The sequence below is a fragment of the Nanorana parkeri genome, unplaced genomic scaffold (genome assembly GCF_000935625.1).
Source record: "Nanorana parkeri isolate BGI_ZX_2015 unplaced genomic scaffold, ASM93562v1 scaffold29, whole genome shotgun sequence".
Classification (NCBI taxonomy): Eukaryota; Metazoa; Chordata; class Amphibia; order Anura; family Dicroglossidae; genus Nanorana; species Nanorana parkeri.
In genome coordinates this window covers 3,198,996-3,214,623 of record NW_017306297.1, presented here as the reverse complement: position 1 = coordinate 3,214,623, position 15,628 = coordinate 3,198,996, and the positions used below count along the sequence as shown (strand labels likewise).

At 41.4% G+C, this 15,628-nt stretch overlaps 2 protein-coding genes across 2 annotated transcripts in view; both read right to left on the bottom strand.

The window, feature by feature from the left end:
* Nucleotides 1-12,896, bottom strand: part of LOC108795800 (kininogen-2-like) — a 32,342-nt gene extending 19,446 nt beyond the window's left edge. Inside the window, exons 1-4 of the mRNA XM_018567111.1 lie at nt 12,865-12,896; nt 9,087-9,234; nt 3,170-3,283; nt 681-768 (exon numbers count right to left, since the gene is read on the bottom strand). Coding sequence (XP_018422613.1) covers nt 681-768; nt 3,170-3,283; nt 9,087-9,234; nt 12,865-12,896 — 382 coding nt within the window. The remainder of the gene's footprint in view (nt 1-680; nt 769-3,169; nt 3,284-9,086; nt 9,235-12,864) is intronic.
* Nucleotides 12,897-13,390: 494 nt separating this feature from the next.
* LOC108795792 (T-kininogen 2-like) overlaps nt 13,391-15,628 on the bottom strand; it is a 32,369-nt gene continuing 30,131 nt past the window's right edge. The window contains exons 10-11 of the mRNA XM_018567099.1: nt 15,180-15,260; nt 13,391-14,092 (exon numbers count right to left, since the gene is read on the bottom strand). Of these exons, the coding sequence (XP_018422601.1) occupies nt 13,391-14,092; nt 15,180-15,260 (783 nt within the window). The remainder of the gene's footprint in view (nt 14,093-15,179; nt 15,261-15,628) is intronic.

Here is a 15,628-nt window from a genome sequence, read left to right as displayed (position 1 = left end):
TATATATATTATCATTATTATTTCTTTTATATTCTGACGACGGCCGCTGTAAAAAACAACCCAAAAAACAGAAAGGGCACCTCCCTGAAATGAGGCGTGAACCTCCCTGAAATAAGGTTTTGCAGGTTGGGATGTCTGTAATGTACAATCATGCTGATGGTAGGTGGAGCTGCTAGAAAACATAGAGTGGACAGTAGGAGGAGATCTGTCAAAAAATTTAGCATCGACAATTGAGGGAGAGCTGCCAAAAAACACAATATGGACAACCGGAGAAATACCAGAAAATGAATATTTGAGGGGAAGCTCCAAGAGAACATAAAGTGGATGGGGTGAGAGGTACCAGAGAACACTTTGTGGTGGGGATGTGGTAGAGACAATGATGATAGAAGAGGCTTATATGTGCTGTGAGTAGCTTTTTTGGGTGTCAGAGTCACATCACATGGTTGATCTAGGTTCTGCTCTATGTCCTGAGCGCTCATAGGGAATGTGACAAACCTCGAGTGACAACAGGAAATTTTAATTCCTTTAACCCACTTCAATAAAATCTATGATGTATCACATGGCGTGATTAAAAATATTTTTTTTACTAAAAACAAATATGGTTTGTTAACACTGGCATTCCCTACTAATTAATAAAACATGAATTTTAATGAGCAGTCCACCAATTTTAATGATCATACCTTTACTGACACTGCAGGTTTGCGACACAACAGTCCGGATCTTCTTTTCTGTGTTGATAAGGAGATGTGCTGAACATTTTCCCTGTTCCTGCACAGATAGTAGCCTATTAGCTGACTAGTAATGGAAGCAAAACTTTGCTGATAAATTACATAAAAGTAGTGCATTGCTTACAGCCAACATGAGTTAAAAGAGTTAAAGGACAGAACAAATGGGCGAATAAAATGTGATCCTTGCGGTGGGCTACCCCCACTTACTGCAAAGGTTAAGTGCTCGTTTTGGTCTAGGGTCTAAAATAACAAAGATATACTCACCCAAACGGTCCTGCTTGGCTTCTAAGGACACCAAGGGGCATCTCATCACCGCAGCAGAGGGGGGATAGAGGCTGCAGGGACTGAAACTGCAGGGAAACGACCCTCAACTAAATAGGTGTTATTCATTTAAGTCAATATGGTCAATCTTTCCAATCATACCATAATACTCATTGGAATATCCATCTGAGTGTATTTCTTTTCAACAGCAGAAGCCTCTTGGAAGGGTCCTAAATCCCTTTCATCTTTGTTCATTTTGACTGTGACTAAGCTGAGGCAAATGGCACTAAGGGGTCTATTCACAAAGCTGCCGAGGGCAGCCGAGTGAATGACCGATCAGAAGTGAAGTGAGCCGAACACTGTTCGGCTATTCACTTCAGGCTGGTACGGCTGATTTCAGCCGTATATCGGCTGAAATCAGCCGTACATCGGCTTGCTTCGTGTGGCTGGTGCCGAAGCTAGCCGAAGGATCGGCCGAAGCTACGGCCAGATCCTTCGGCAGCTTTGTGAATAGACCCCTAAGTCTCCATTCAAACCTAGGCATCAGCGTTTCCACACGTAAAACGCGCATTTTTATGCACATTTCCCCACATGTTTCCCCACACGCACATAAACTTTCATGGCATCCCAGTCTTAGTCCGCAGGGTTTACTATTGAGTTGGTCCACCCTTTGCAGCTATAACAGCTTCAACTCTTCTGGGAAGTCTGTCCACAAGGTTTAGGAGTGTGTCTATGGGAATGTTTGACCATTCTTCCTGAAGCGCATTTTTGATGTCAGGTACTGATGTTGGGCAAGAAGGCCTGGCTCGCAGTCTCCACTCTAATTTATCTCAAAGGTGTTCTATCGGGTTGAGGTCAGGACTCTGTGCAGGCCAGTCAAGTTCCTCCACCCCAAATTCGCTCATCCATGTCTTTATGGACCTTGCTTTGTGCACTGGTGCGCAGTCATGTTGGAACAGGAATGGGCCATCCCCAAACTTCCCACAAAGTTGGGAGCATGAAATTGTCCAAAATGTCTTGGTATGCTAATGCCTTAAGAGTTCCCTTCACTGGAACTAAGGAGCCAACCCTAACCCCTGAAAAACAACCCCACACCATAATCCCCCTTTACCAAACTTTACACTTGGCAGAATGCAGACAGTTGGCAACTTCTGCTTAATGTGCGCTTCAGCTGCATGAACCCTGCTCGGTCATTTTAAGTGGCCTACCACTTCGTGGCTGAGTTGCTGTTGTTCCCAGTCGCTTCCACTTGGTTATAATACCACTAACAGTTGACCGTGGAATATTTAGTAGCAAGGAAATTTCACGGATGGACTTATTGCACAGGTGGCAACCTATCAAGGTACCACGCTTGAATTCACTGAGCTCCTGAGAGCGACCCCTTCTTTCACAAATGTTTGCAGAAGCAGTCTGCATGCCTAGGTGCTTGATTTTATACACTTGTGGCCATGGAGGTCATTGGAACACCTGAATCCAATGATTTGGAGGGGTGTCCCAATACTTTTGACAATATAGTGTAGGTGCACAGGTAACAAGTAGCTGGATAACATCAGATTTCTGGAGTAAACGTGATTGGGAATTTGTCTGAATATTTATTGCCTTTATATACAGTCCACCTATATTCCATGAAATACAACTATATACCATTACAATATTTCCCCATTACTTCCCTTTCTTCCCACCTCTAGGTCTGTTCCTAATTTAGAAATTCTTCCAGTTGATATAACACCAATGTTTATAGCCTTGGTACTGCTCATGTACATATTAGTACCAAATTAAAGTGTTTATTTAGGCATCCATATCACAAAAGGGACGGATAAAGGCTGTATCTCATACAGTTCTTATACAGTATGTACCTGTGTTTCTATGTCCATCCACAACCAGTGTCTTTTACAAGGACATTTAATGTTTGTGACTGAATTTTCCATTTACCTAACAGAAAATGAAGCAGGAGTTATGAGACTTTCTTGCTTTGCTACTTAACTGGTGGGTTGGTGGATGTCAGAGCAGGACAAGTTAGTATGTACAGCTTTTCTCTGTAGTCCCTAAAAGAAGCAGGAAGTCGGTGGAAATGTAGCCCATCAGCACACACCCAAAAAACTGACATACTAAAATAATACTGATTTGTTGGTAAAACTGAACACACATATCAAAGAGAAAAAGTGCATAAATAATCTTACTGGTGTATGTGCCTGGAACTGGCAATCTTGCCAACTGTGCATGCTCTTCACTGTGCATGAGCCTTCACGTATTTCATAATCAAGAAAATAATGTATCTGACCATTTTCATCATTCTGGTTGAAAAAAAAGGAGATAAATTTTAAAGCAAAGTTGTATATACACAGCATATATATAAATACAGTATATACATAGTTGATATAGTGTGTGAAGTCACCCAGCAGCCACTCTTATGAGTCACACACCTCTAGCACAATGGCTCCCATCTTGTAAGCTACCTATAGCAGCATAGAGTGGCTGAAACATGTTACATGGAAACCAGTCAAATGCACCAAGTACACCAAAATAATATAAGACCATGTGTGAGATTACCACTTAAATATTGAAATGACTGTCTGTAGTTTTTTCTATCTTAGCTGAAATGTCACCTTTTCAGTGCGCAGCAGAGAAAAGCTATTACTGATCACAGTGTGTAAAGATACAGTTCATGTAGATTTATTATAACATTATTTAAACTTGTTTTGCCCCTAGTTCTCTTTAGGGTCAGGGAGGACATATACTGTTGCCTACGTTGACCTAAAACTCAGCATGTAGCGTGCTATTTCCCACTATATGCTGAGAGCACAGAGCCGCTCCACAGCCAGGAAGCATCCCGACACTGTCGAGCTGATTGAAAGCTGGCTCTTCCTCTAGAGCCTGCCTGCCTGCCCCCTTCCCCATCCATTCCTCCAGTGAGCGCTGGAGGATCGGAGAGGGAAGGGGGGAATCTCTGCGGTGAGTGGTGACTGACAGTCACCGCTCTCTTCAGGCAGAGGATTGGGAAGTCAGCAATCGGCACTGTATGTTCGCTGACTTCCCAATCAATAGAGCCGACGTTTGACAGCTATTTTGTCACCGGTCGGCTTGAATTATGGGGCTGAGTGTTTTTCACTCACCCCATAATTCTCCTTTAAAGCCCAGCTCCAGGAAATATGATAATTTATGCACTGCACTGGATGTACAAATGATCACTAAAAAGCTGCATGTTGTGTGTGGATGCCTGCTGCAAAGTATAAAAATCTTACCTTGCAGCACGCCATCTCCTACATAAAACATTTGGCTTTAGGGCGCTGTGCGTAGTGAGGAATGTGAAGCACTACGCACAGCACTAACTGGAGCACACTTCCTGACTTCTGCCCATTCACAAAATGCCTTGTATTTTTTTTTCAAAGACTACAAGGACTTCTGTGATTTGCAGGGGGAGAGATCATGTCACATCACAACACATTTGTGAATGGGCAAGTAGTGAGAAGGGGTGGGAAAGCTGTTTAGTGACCATGTACATACCCAGTGCGGTGTGTAAATAATTTTTTCCCAGAGTTGGCATTTTAAAAATAGGGGCACATGTGCACTAAGGTTGCCCGCTGTTGCTTCCTTAAAGGAGAATTATGGGAAGAGTGAAATACTTTCGTCCCCTGAATTAGAGCCCGCATGTGACACTGCAGATGTCACATGTCGGCTTTATTGATTGAGAACTGAGCGATCACATACTGCTGATCACTCAGTTCACAATTATTTCCCTGCAGACAGTGGTGACTGTCAGTCATTGCTCCCCGCAGGGATTCCCCCCCTCCCCTCTCCTCTCCGATCCTCCAGTGCTGATTGGAGGAATGGACGGGGGAGGGGACGGGCACAGCTGGCTCTACCTCTAAGGCTAGGTTCACACCTAGGTGATACCTCACTGATTGCAGCGCAAGAAGGAGTCGCCAAGGTGTGAACTGATCTCGCTGTGGGTTGCATTATTTTCTAATGGCACCCCAGTCGTGCGCCGGGGCGGATCGCGCAGTTTCCCGCCGTGATTCTGCTCCTGCTTCCGAACACGGTTGCGACTAATACAGCCAAATAATATAGCAAAAAAAGGTGCTTGTACCTTTTTTCTGCGATTGCCACGCGGATGTCGCCCCATTGAAATCAATGGGGCCACATGGCAATCGCTGCATGCATTGTGCAGGACTGCGCGATACCGCGATGCGCTTCCCGGGTGTCGTGCGGTGTAGTGCAGATGTGAACCTAGCCTCAAACCTGTACTGAGAGAAATGTGTAACTTAATATTATTATTTTTTTTAAGTTTTAGTTAAAGTGATGGAGGGCTAGAACCCCTGCCAGGTTTTTATTGCGGTCTGTGTCCCATTTAGGGGGATTCATCCTCACTGGTGCTCTTTTTTCACTGGGACTGAAATTTTAATAATAGCAGCCTACATAATACAGATTTCCTGATTACTGATACATTGCTGTCACTTTTTCTTTTATGATTGCTTATTATTGTTTTCTGTTTCCCATTGTAACCTCTACTGATATGAGACAGAAAATAGAAAATCATGAAACCATAATAAGCCAACAGCATTGCATTTGCGCAATACGCAAATACATTTTACATTTAGAGTTACCTTGACAAAAAAACTCATAGGCTATACAAGAACATTATTTAATTACTTTCCATGTATGAAAAAACACATGGACATAATATAACCTGTGACCTTGGAATTCTTTTTAAACCAAGAATTGTATTTATTCTGTTCCCACGCTGTCCTTCTTCTAGATAACTTAAAGAGTAAAGACAAACGAGACTAAGGGGTGCTTTCCGTTTCTTTACAAAAGCTTAATGCATGCCGTATTTTGATTAGTTTTTTGATTCAGTAGGCTGGGGCTGCGGCAGGCTGGGGTCAGGGATGGGGAATGCATCACCCAGCATGGAAGGCACCGCACATAACTGCACCACAATGGACCTAAAAAGGGAAAAATTTTTCGATGCGGCGCATCCAGGGCCATCCTTATTATGAGGCAGCCTGAAGGTGTTGCCTCAGATAGCATTTCTTTGGGTCAGATGGGGGGACAGCAGGGAAGAGCGTCCCACAGACCTCCTGGCAACCAGAGACATCACTTTTTGCCAGGAGCTCAGCGGGACACTAGCTAGAGCGTTCCTGTTGGCTAAGAGCTTGGCAGGGAGGTGCAAAGCCCTTTAGGGCTGCAGCTAACGATTATTTTCATAATTGATTAATTAGCCAATTATTAACTTTAATTAATTAATCGATTAATCAGATAAAATGTAAAAAATAATACCATCATTTATTTAAAATAAAATGCACAAATGCAGCGTTACAGACATACCGTTTCTTCCGAATAAAACTGCATGCATTCCAGTGCGGGCGATCACACTGCAGACGAGAGGTGCATTTGAGATCCATTGAATTGAATGGCACCGCAATGCACCTCCTGTAGCAAAATTTGTCAAGCAGAAAAATGACTTTTCCCACCTTTTATATACTGTATCATTTTTAAATAATCGTATGTATTATATTAGACATTTTGATTAGTTTTATGGATCTTAAATAATGTGAATTTTAAAACGCCAATATAATAAAATAACTATGAGTCGTTTTAATTTTATTTAACTTTATTTTTTAAACTTTTTTTAACACTTTATTGCTGGGAGCAATAGCCAGCCTGCTATTGGATATTTCAAATTGCAATAGCCAATTACAGGCTGGCTATTGCACCCACCCATTGCCTGCTGTCAATCAGCAGAATAGGGAGGTGAAGGAGAAAGTTCTCCATCAGGCCCTCCTCTGCTGATTGACAGCAGGCAGTGGGTGGGTGCAATAGCCAGCCTGTTATTGGCTATTGCATTTTAAATATATAATAGCAGGCTGGGTATGGCTCCCTGCCTCTAGATGCAGGGGAGGAACGGGGCAGCAGCAGAGGCATGGGGGCGGGACAGAGGAAGAACAGGGTGGGGCAGAGGAGACACAGGGCGGCAGTGAAGGCACAGGGGGCAGAGAAGGTACGGGAGCAGCAGCGGAGGTACGGAGGCAGCAGAGGAGGTACGGGGAGGGCAGCGGGGGCATGCATTCACAGCGGTCTCTCCTCCCCGCTGGTGCTGACTACAGTGGTCTTTGTCCTTGCTGCCTCTGCCGATACAGACGGGGAGAGCAGCGAGGATTGTAAGGGACACAGACCGCTGCAGCCAGCACCAGTGGCAGGACAACGGAGGAGCACATCGGCGGCAACTAATCAAAAAGCAACTAATCGATGAAGAGATTCGTTGCCAACGATTCTCGTTATTGATTATAATCTAGTTAATCGATTAGTTTTTGCAGCCCTTACCCATTTCCCTGCCTGGCTCTTAAAAGCATAATTCTCCACCAGCACTACCTCTCCTCCCCAATTGTGCACCATCCAGCAACACCCCCCTGCCCTGACAGGAGACTTATTTAGCAAAAAGGCTAAGAAAGCCTCTAGATGCACCAGAACCCAGGTTAGTACATTACTGTGCGTAAATGCATGTGCATTGAAGGTGCACTGAAGTGCTATTGAAGATGATCTGTGCCATTGAAAATGAATGGAACAGCAATGCACCAATGCATGCATGACACATTGATCTACTGTATGGTGTGAATGGGCCCTTAAGGTTTTTTACCGCATGCATGGTATATTTTTGATCTTTGATGTATTCTCTATTGAAGCCAACATTCAGGCACTAAATAGTATACTCCATATCAAACCACCTGCAGGGAAACACCTAGTAAATATTGTGAGGATACCATCTGTTTGTCCGCACATGATTGATATGCCAGGGTACACACATAAGCTTTAGTAATTACCAATTACTTTTAGAGCTGTTTTATAGCATCTGTTTACCACTAAATGAATGACTCACATTTGCATTTTAGGAGGAACATTTTATACATGAACTTATGCTACTGACAAGTCCCACAAAATATAATATGGATAACAATGATACTCATCTATCAGTGATGAAAGCAAGTAGCTAATTCCACAGCTGCATTAGTTACCATTTGAATACACTACAAATCTCTGTAAATAGATATTGCTCTATTGATTCTATTATCTGTAACTGTGCATATGTGTGATTCATTCACTCAGAATCCTGAGTTTGAACAAACAAAAACCATACTAAAGTTAAGGTATAGAAAAATGAAGAAAACAAGTGATTGTGTTGCCCATAACAAGTGATTAGCAGATTAATCTGCTATGTATGAAAGGTAGACTTTGGTAACACCTCCTCTTTTCTTCAGTTCCGTTGTTAAAGAATCAGTCAAGTCAAACTTTTTATTTCAGTTTTGTCTGGATAGTGGTAAATCGGTACATACACCAATCGACCTTATTATATTATTATATATCTATCCTTCTAGTACAAATAAAGCTAGCTATACACCTATAGATTATCTGCAGATTTTCTATGGTCAGATGGAAAAAAGTGCAACAGATTCCTCTATCTATGCTAAACTGTGAGGATGGAGGAATCTCCCACTGGGCCAAGCTTCAGTATCTTGCTAGTCAGCCCCGCTGGCTGTCAAAATACCTGAACAATCTTATTGGATGCAGGCATTGTTCAGGTATTTTGAGAGCCAGCGGGGCCGACTAGCAAGATAGTGAAGCTTGGCCCAGTGGGAAATTCCTCCATCCTCACAATTTAGCGTAGATGGAGGAATCTGTTGCGCTTTTTCCATCTGACCATAGAAAATCTGCAGATAATCAATAGGTGTATGGCCAGCTTTACTCTTGCTCTTTCTTTTTCTGCAGAAGGAGTCTCACTTTATTATTGCATTCTCCTTATCTGACATAAATGTAGTTAACAAATACATTTGGAATAATACGACTCTCTTGTAATGATATTGACTTGTGGACCAGCATGAAAACTTCTAGCATTTAATCTCATCATTGAAGTCCTAAGAGATGTGAGAAAAAGTTGCATACTTTAAACCCTGAGAATTAACGCCATACTGAAACACCAGTTTTGGGGAACTGACCCTGTAATACATAATGATCCAAGAACATTTCAAAGTTTGCTAGTTACAGTAGAACATTTATGAGGCCCTAATGGCAAGGCACATGATGTAAATGTTGATGTATACATACCCTTTGTTTGGCATCTGTTACTCTGAACAGAAGAAATTGGTTCCCATCTTCTTTAGCATCATTGTAGTATCTCAGTGCTTCATCTACTGCCTTAAAAATATTTGGGTCATCGCAGTCAACACCGATATCTGGAACCGGAACAGCAGCACTTAAAAAACAATGAAAACAGAAAATCAGTATGGGCAGGAGATTCATTGCTGGAAGAGATCACAAGTAGAGCTTGCTCTGGACTGTTATGTTAAATCTGTGCAAATATGGATGAACTAGAAAGAGAAAAACAATCTTGCTTATACAGACATAGGTCATTAGACTTTGAATACAAATATTACCCAACTTTGCACTCTGCAAACACTCTGCAAGATTTGCACAAACAAAGCTGTGCATGTGAGTCAGGGCAACGTCAAATAATTTTGCATTATTCGTACCTTAGTGCATTAGGGCCTTTGATTGTGGCATTACCTCAACTAACAACTGTTTCTGGGTTCTATGACTGGACTCTATAACAGGATTTTCTCCTGTTCTGGGTTGTGAGGTTTTGATCACTGCCATACTTTATTTGTGTCCCCCCACAGCCCAACCACTGTTATTTTTCTGGAGAGATTGCAAGGACTGCGGAGCTGGGAAAATATGAGATCAAGGGTGTTACCATTAGAGTGAGTAGAAGTGTTAGTCCATTGAGTTAGGCCAAAGGAAGAAGTTGGGCTGAGTAGCCAAGAGGTTGCTGGTGTGTTAACATTAACAGGGACATTAAAGTCACCAAGAAACAGTGGGTGTTTCAGAGGAGAGAAAGTAGGTTAGCCAGGCAGAGAAGTTGTTAAGGAAGGTGAAATGTCCTCAGAAAGCAGGAGAAGCAGGAAGGTGAGGGAAATGAGATGAGAGTTAGATTTACAGGAGTGCAGTAGTGCACATACTCTAACGTTTTGGAGGCTTTGTCAGCACATGGGTTCAGGATAGACAGGACTTTTTTTAGTGTCATGTGACAGTTTTTCTAAAATAATAAAAACTTATGATTTTAGGACAGTGGTGGAGCGCCAGGACCACCACCGCTGTGACCCTGGTAGTTCTGCCACTGACTACTAGCTCTACCGGGACAACAAATTCCAGCAATACATTATACAACAATTCAGAATACCACCAGCTATAGAGGACAACAAAACCCAGAAATACATTATACAGCAATGCAGAATAATATGAAGCTACATTTTCTGTGTTGCTCCAGGGTGGGGGCCTGATGTCTCCAGGGTTTTAGGAGGGCTGTGAAGGATCTCACTAGGGCTGTGCGGGGTCTTAGGAGGGCAGTGCAGGGTGTCACCAGGGGTCCGGATGGCCTTGTGAGCATGGTTCCGCAGAAAGCCAGAGAGCTGTAAATGACAACTCTCCCGCTTGTGTTTAGTTTCCAAATGAAATTTGGATACATCCGAATTTCGTTATCAAACATTCAGATGAGTTCAGATTCGTTATTTCTGTCATTCGGAAATTTGGATGCATACGAATGTCCAGAATGTTTACAGAAATTCGTACAAATTTCAATTCGGAACAAAACGAATTGCGCACATCTACAAACCACTGTGCTAACACACGCATTGTCATAACACACAGAAACCCACAATGCATGTGTGCGTTGGGGTGCCATTCATTTTCAGTGGTTCTCCAACATATTAAAGCAGCACACCAAATAGTGCATGTTCATTTTTAGGTCTATTGTGGTTCGTTGGCAGCCCATTCATATGGGCTGCCAACATGTGTTCACTCACTGCAATGGACTACCTTGATGTAAAGAGGCCCTAAGGATCAGCTTCACTATTTTTATCAACGTAGTAGAGATTGCAAATTCTTGTAACATTGTATACAATTATTTCCTTCTTACACAATTGTTGGCTTTCTTATAACCTATAAACCAATGGTTTAAGTTCATATAACCTATAAACCAATGGTTTAAGTTCATATTATATTCAATATACTTATTTAGCATAACAGCAAAATGCTTTTGCTCTCCAAGGAGAGCAATTAAACAACACTACATTTTGCCTTTAAACATATAGGCAAAGACCAAAGCCTTCTGGGACAATGTGCTATTGACTGATGAAACAAGAGTTGTTTGATCACAGCAACAGAAGATGTGTTTGGTGCAAACTAAAGTGAACATTTCAAAAGACAAACCTCATACCAACTGTAAAGCATTGTGGCAAAAATAACATAAACTGCAGGGATATTTCAAAATATGAACCACATATGAACTCTGACATGTGCAATAACCCCTTATCTAATTTCTTTCTACTTTTTCGCATGTGGGTGGTTAAAAAATTAACATTTATTTATATTGGAGCATTGCACAAAAGATAAACATAGATAAGAAAAAATTTGCTTTGGACACAAAAATGTAAGAGGGAGTGAAACCTTAACATAACCAGCTCTCACCTCACTATCACATACTGATCTACCTTTTATATATGACTTCAGAGGTGGTTTAAGAAATCCACTAACTATGCTGCCTGCTCTAGACATCTGACTCCATGGAATTGACTTAGAGAGGTGCACACATTTTGGGGTCTCTCAGGAGGGGATTTGGGGTCCTTGTGTATCTAAGGTAATATATATAAAACTGGTGTAATAGGAAATTTACCAGACCCTTCATCCGTGCAACAACTTGGCAAAGCAGGCAAGGGGTGGGGGGGAGCTTGCGCCCCCTCCTGCACCATACCAAGCCACATTCCCTCAACATGGGGAGGGTGCTTTGTCAATGAGGACAAGGGCCTCTTCCCCACAACCATTTGGTTGTGGGGGTCTGCGGGCAGGGTGGCTTATAGGTATCTGGGTGCCACCTTTAACCCTTTCGCTGACAATTCCTTTTTTGCACACATGTTATAATCCACATTTTAGGCCTGAAAATTACTTTAAACCCCCAAACATTATATATTTTCTGAAAGCCTAGAATAGAAATAGTGAGATTTGCACAATATTTGCACAACTCTTTACCAAACCCAACTTAATTAACTTAGTTAATTAAGCTAATTGTAGTCCCCAAAAACAAAATATAATACCCATTTTATTTGTAAAATATAAAATATGAGGTTATGATGAGTAAAAAGATACCCAACATGCCCAGGTTAAAAATTGTGTGTGTCCGTGAAACAGCGACAAGATACGGTACCCCAAATTGTCCATAGGAGACGCTTTAAAAGTCAATACGGATCATCAGTTTAGAGATATCCATGAATACTGGCCCTAGAATTATTTATCTAACTCTGTGGCACGCAGCGATACCTAACGTGTAGCAGGATCGTTGTTTTCCTACGTAGGGGCACCAACGCTTGTTTAAATTAATATCGCGGGGGACTTTAAAATATTTTTTTTATATGTATTTTATTAAAATGTTGGATTCTGATAAATCAGAATACCAGAACAAATTGTATTTTGGACCCGAATCCCAAAAAGAAAAATAACGAAAAATCCGAAACTAAACACATTTGTTTGCAGGGCACTTGTCTAGTGTGCACCTCTTGCTATTTATTTTGATAAGATCATGTCTCTGTTGGTAGTCAAAGGGAGATCTTATTTGAAAAGTACCATTTTGTTAAAATTACAAAAGTTACAATTATCTCAGGATTTCTTCTGGTAACTTGGGGTGTTGCAAGTTTGTATACATCTACTGACCACACTGGTATGACTGTAGTACACAGATTGTTTCAATCTAGTGTGATGTATTCTCGAGCTCACTTTAATTTTTTCTGACATTGCTACAGATCATATTAGCTCCGAGTAGTGGTGATGGGCTCACCTGTCACCCCCCACCACCACCACCACCACCATATGCAAATGCTTGTGATGGTTTACAAAAAAGACGGGGTCCTGGAAAAAGGATTTGTATATTAGAGAGAGGCAGAAGATAGCCTCTAGGATTTGTATATTAGAGAAAGGCAGAAGATAGCCTACAGATGTAGATGAACGTGGATAAGGATCACCAGTAATATCATTTGAATAAGTCCATTTTATTTGGGCAAAGTCACAGTGAAAATAGCCAACGTTTCAGGGCCACGCAGGGTCCCTTCATCAGGGCAAAAGGATGTCACATGTGGGTTTTGGCTTACAGTATATGTAATTTTGTTAAGAAATTAGTAATGCAGATGCAGTAGTTTCACACTTAAATTAATCAGTTGGAAAATAGCCACAGTTAGCATATTCACTTTTATTTAAAACATTGTTACTGAATTTTCTTCATATGTATAAAGAAATGCAATAGCTTTTTGTGGGGTGATCTCTGAATCATCTGAGTGTTAGAGACCAAGGCCAATTTCAGTTCTACATCAGAAAAAAATGGTTGTGCTCAGATCAGTAGATGGATCCTGATCTTTTGGAGGGTCTAGATCATCAGCAGCTGAGAACAAACCATCAATAATGAATGGTTTCTCTGTAGCAAACTTTGGAATAATCAACAACGGCTGCCAGACTTTACCAGGACATTTTGGGGCATTCAAAGGGGGTAACACTGGAAAATCTAAAACTGTCTTAATGGTAGGCAGAGTCCCTGTGTAATCTGGAATTGCTGTTGCCAATGTAGAAGTTGACACATCAGGTGTGAGTGTTGCTTGGTTGGTTGAGGGTGGAAATTTAGGTATGAATGGTGTAGGTGGTTGCATTGCAGGTTTCCTGGTAACTCTCTCTGTAACTATTGGATGTTGGGTTACTTTATCTCTCTCTGATCCTCTGTCAAAGTCAAACCCTGGCTTTTTTGGTGGTGATTCAGGTTTTTTTCTATGGTCTTCTTCAGATTCTTCAGAAGAGTGATCTTTCTTCTTTTTGCGATCTTTCTGCTTTTCATGATCTTTTTTCTTATCATGGTCTTTTTTTTCTTTTTCATTCATTTTTCCATGTTTTTCTTCTTGTTTTTCTCCTTTATGCACATTTTGTCCATGCCCTATACCTTTGGATTTCTCAAGTGCTCGTCTGTCCCGTTGTACTATTGAGCGGAGAGGGGAAAATCCCTTTACTGTGACAGCACGAGCTCTCTGCAATCAAAACAAATACTGCATGCATTAATATAACACTGCAGGCAGGTAAAAATAAAATAATAAGCACAATTAACTAAAAATGGTTAGACTAAATGCACCACTTAGTCTTAAGTAGTAATAAAGGCTAGGCGTTTGTTACCTTAATGCATTCTGTACATTAAGGTAAAAAATGCCCAGTATCTTTTTATGTCCCTTGTCCCCCTCCCCCCCCCCACACACTTACCCGTGAAGACTTGTCACCGCCGCCTGTCCCTGAAGCTATCCTCCATTCCCCTAACTTCCTGGTTGCGGGGGAGGATACTGAAGGCAGAGGAGCCATAGGCTCTTTTTGCCATCAATCAATCTGTAGGGAGGAGAGGAGGGGCATGGCCTGCTGCACAGCACACATAGGTACTTGCGAGTACAGCCGGGAACTCACACGCATAGGTGTCTCCACAGCAGCTGCTTAGCTGATGGTGGCACCAGTGCAGGGATAGCGATGCAGGGACCCACTAGAGAAAGAGGATCTGAAAATTTTTAAAGAACAACAACAGAGGATTTTTAAAAATGTGGGCCTCCTATGTATAAGAAACCCCATAAAAAACCTTAAGTGACATTAAACCCTCAGATTTTTTAACATAAACCAATACTGTAATGTGCGCCTTACTGTAATCCATGGTAGTTTCCCTTCTCTTTGCTGCTCTTCCTTTTAAATCTGTATCTGTTCTCATGCTGGGCAGAACTTCTGTTTTGCAGCAGACTGCCTTGTCTCTGAAATGGATACATGGTGTCTGTGTGTTGGTTTGAAACCTGAGCCAGCACTACAGGAAGAGGCAACCAGCTGCAAAGGGAAGTACTCCCCAAGCATGAGAAGACATGAGGATTTAAAAGGAAGAGCAGCAAAGAGAAGGGAAACAACCATGGATTACAGTAAGGCACACATTACAGTATTGGTTTATGTTAAAAAATCTGAGGGTTTAATGTCACTTTAAGCTTTCATATCACTTTAACAGCTCACTCCATCCAGCAATTCTGAAAAACTACATAAACACACATTACATTATATGATGACTTTGTCAGATTTAAATATAGGAAAAAGAATTACCGTAGAAAAACATTGATAATCAGGCAGAATGTTAGCGGTTTCTTTTACAACATCAACAATGACATCACATGCCAAGGGATTCTATAGGAAGAAAAGACAATTGTGTCAAATTTGATTATATCAAATGTTTATATTTCTAAGTACACTGATTATTGAACTTTCCCTTAAGTAGTAAGTAAGTAGTAGTAAATGGAGAAAAGCCAACATTCCAAACAGACAGTAGCATACAGTATGTACAAATGAAGATCACCAAAATGGAAAATGAGATGCAGGGAAAGAAAATGTAGTTTTAATGCATGCATTCATGTTATTCATAATATAGTACCAACATATTTATCATTGTTTTACAAAGAGTGCTAACTCATCATATCAGGTCCCTGCAGTGGTATATGGTCTAATGTGTCTTTCACAGTTAGGGCACACATAAGCAAATTAAGGTAGTAAGGCTC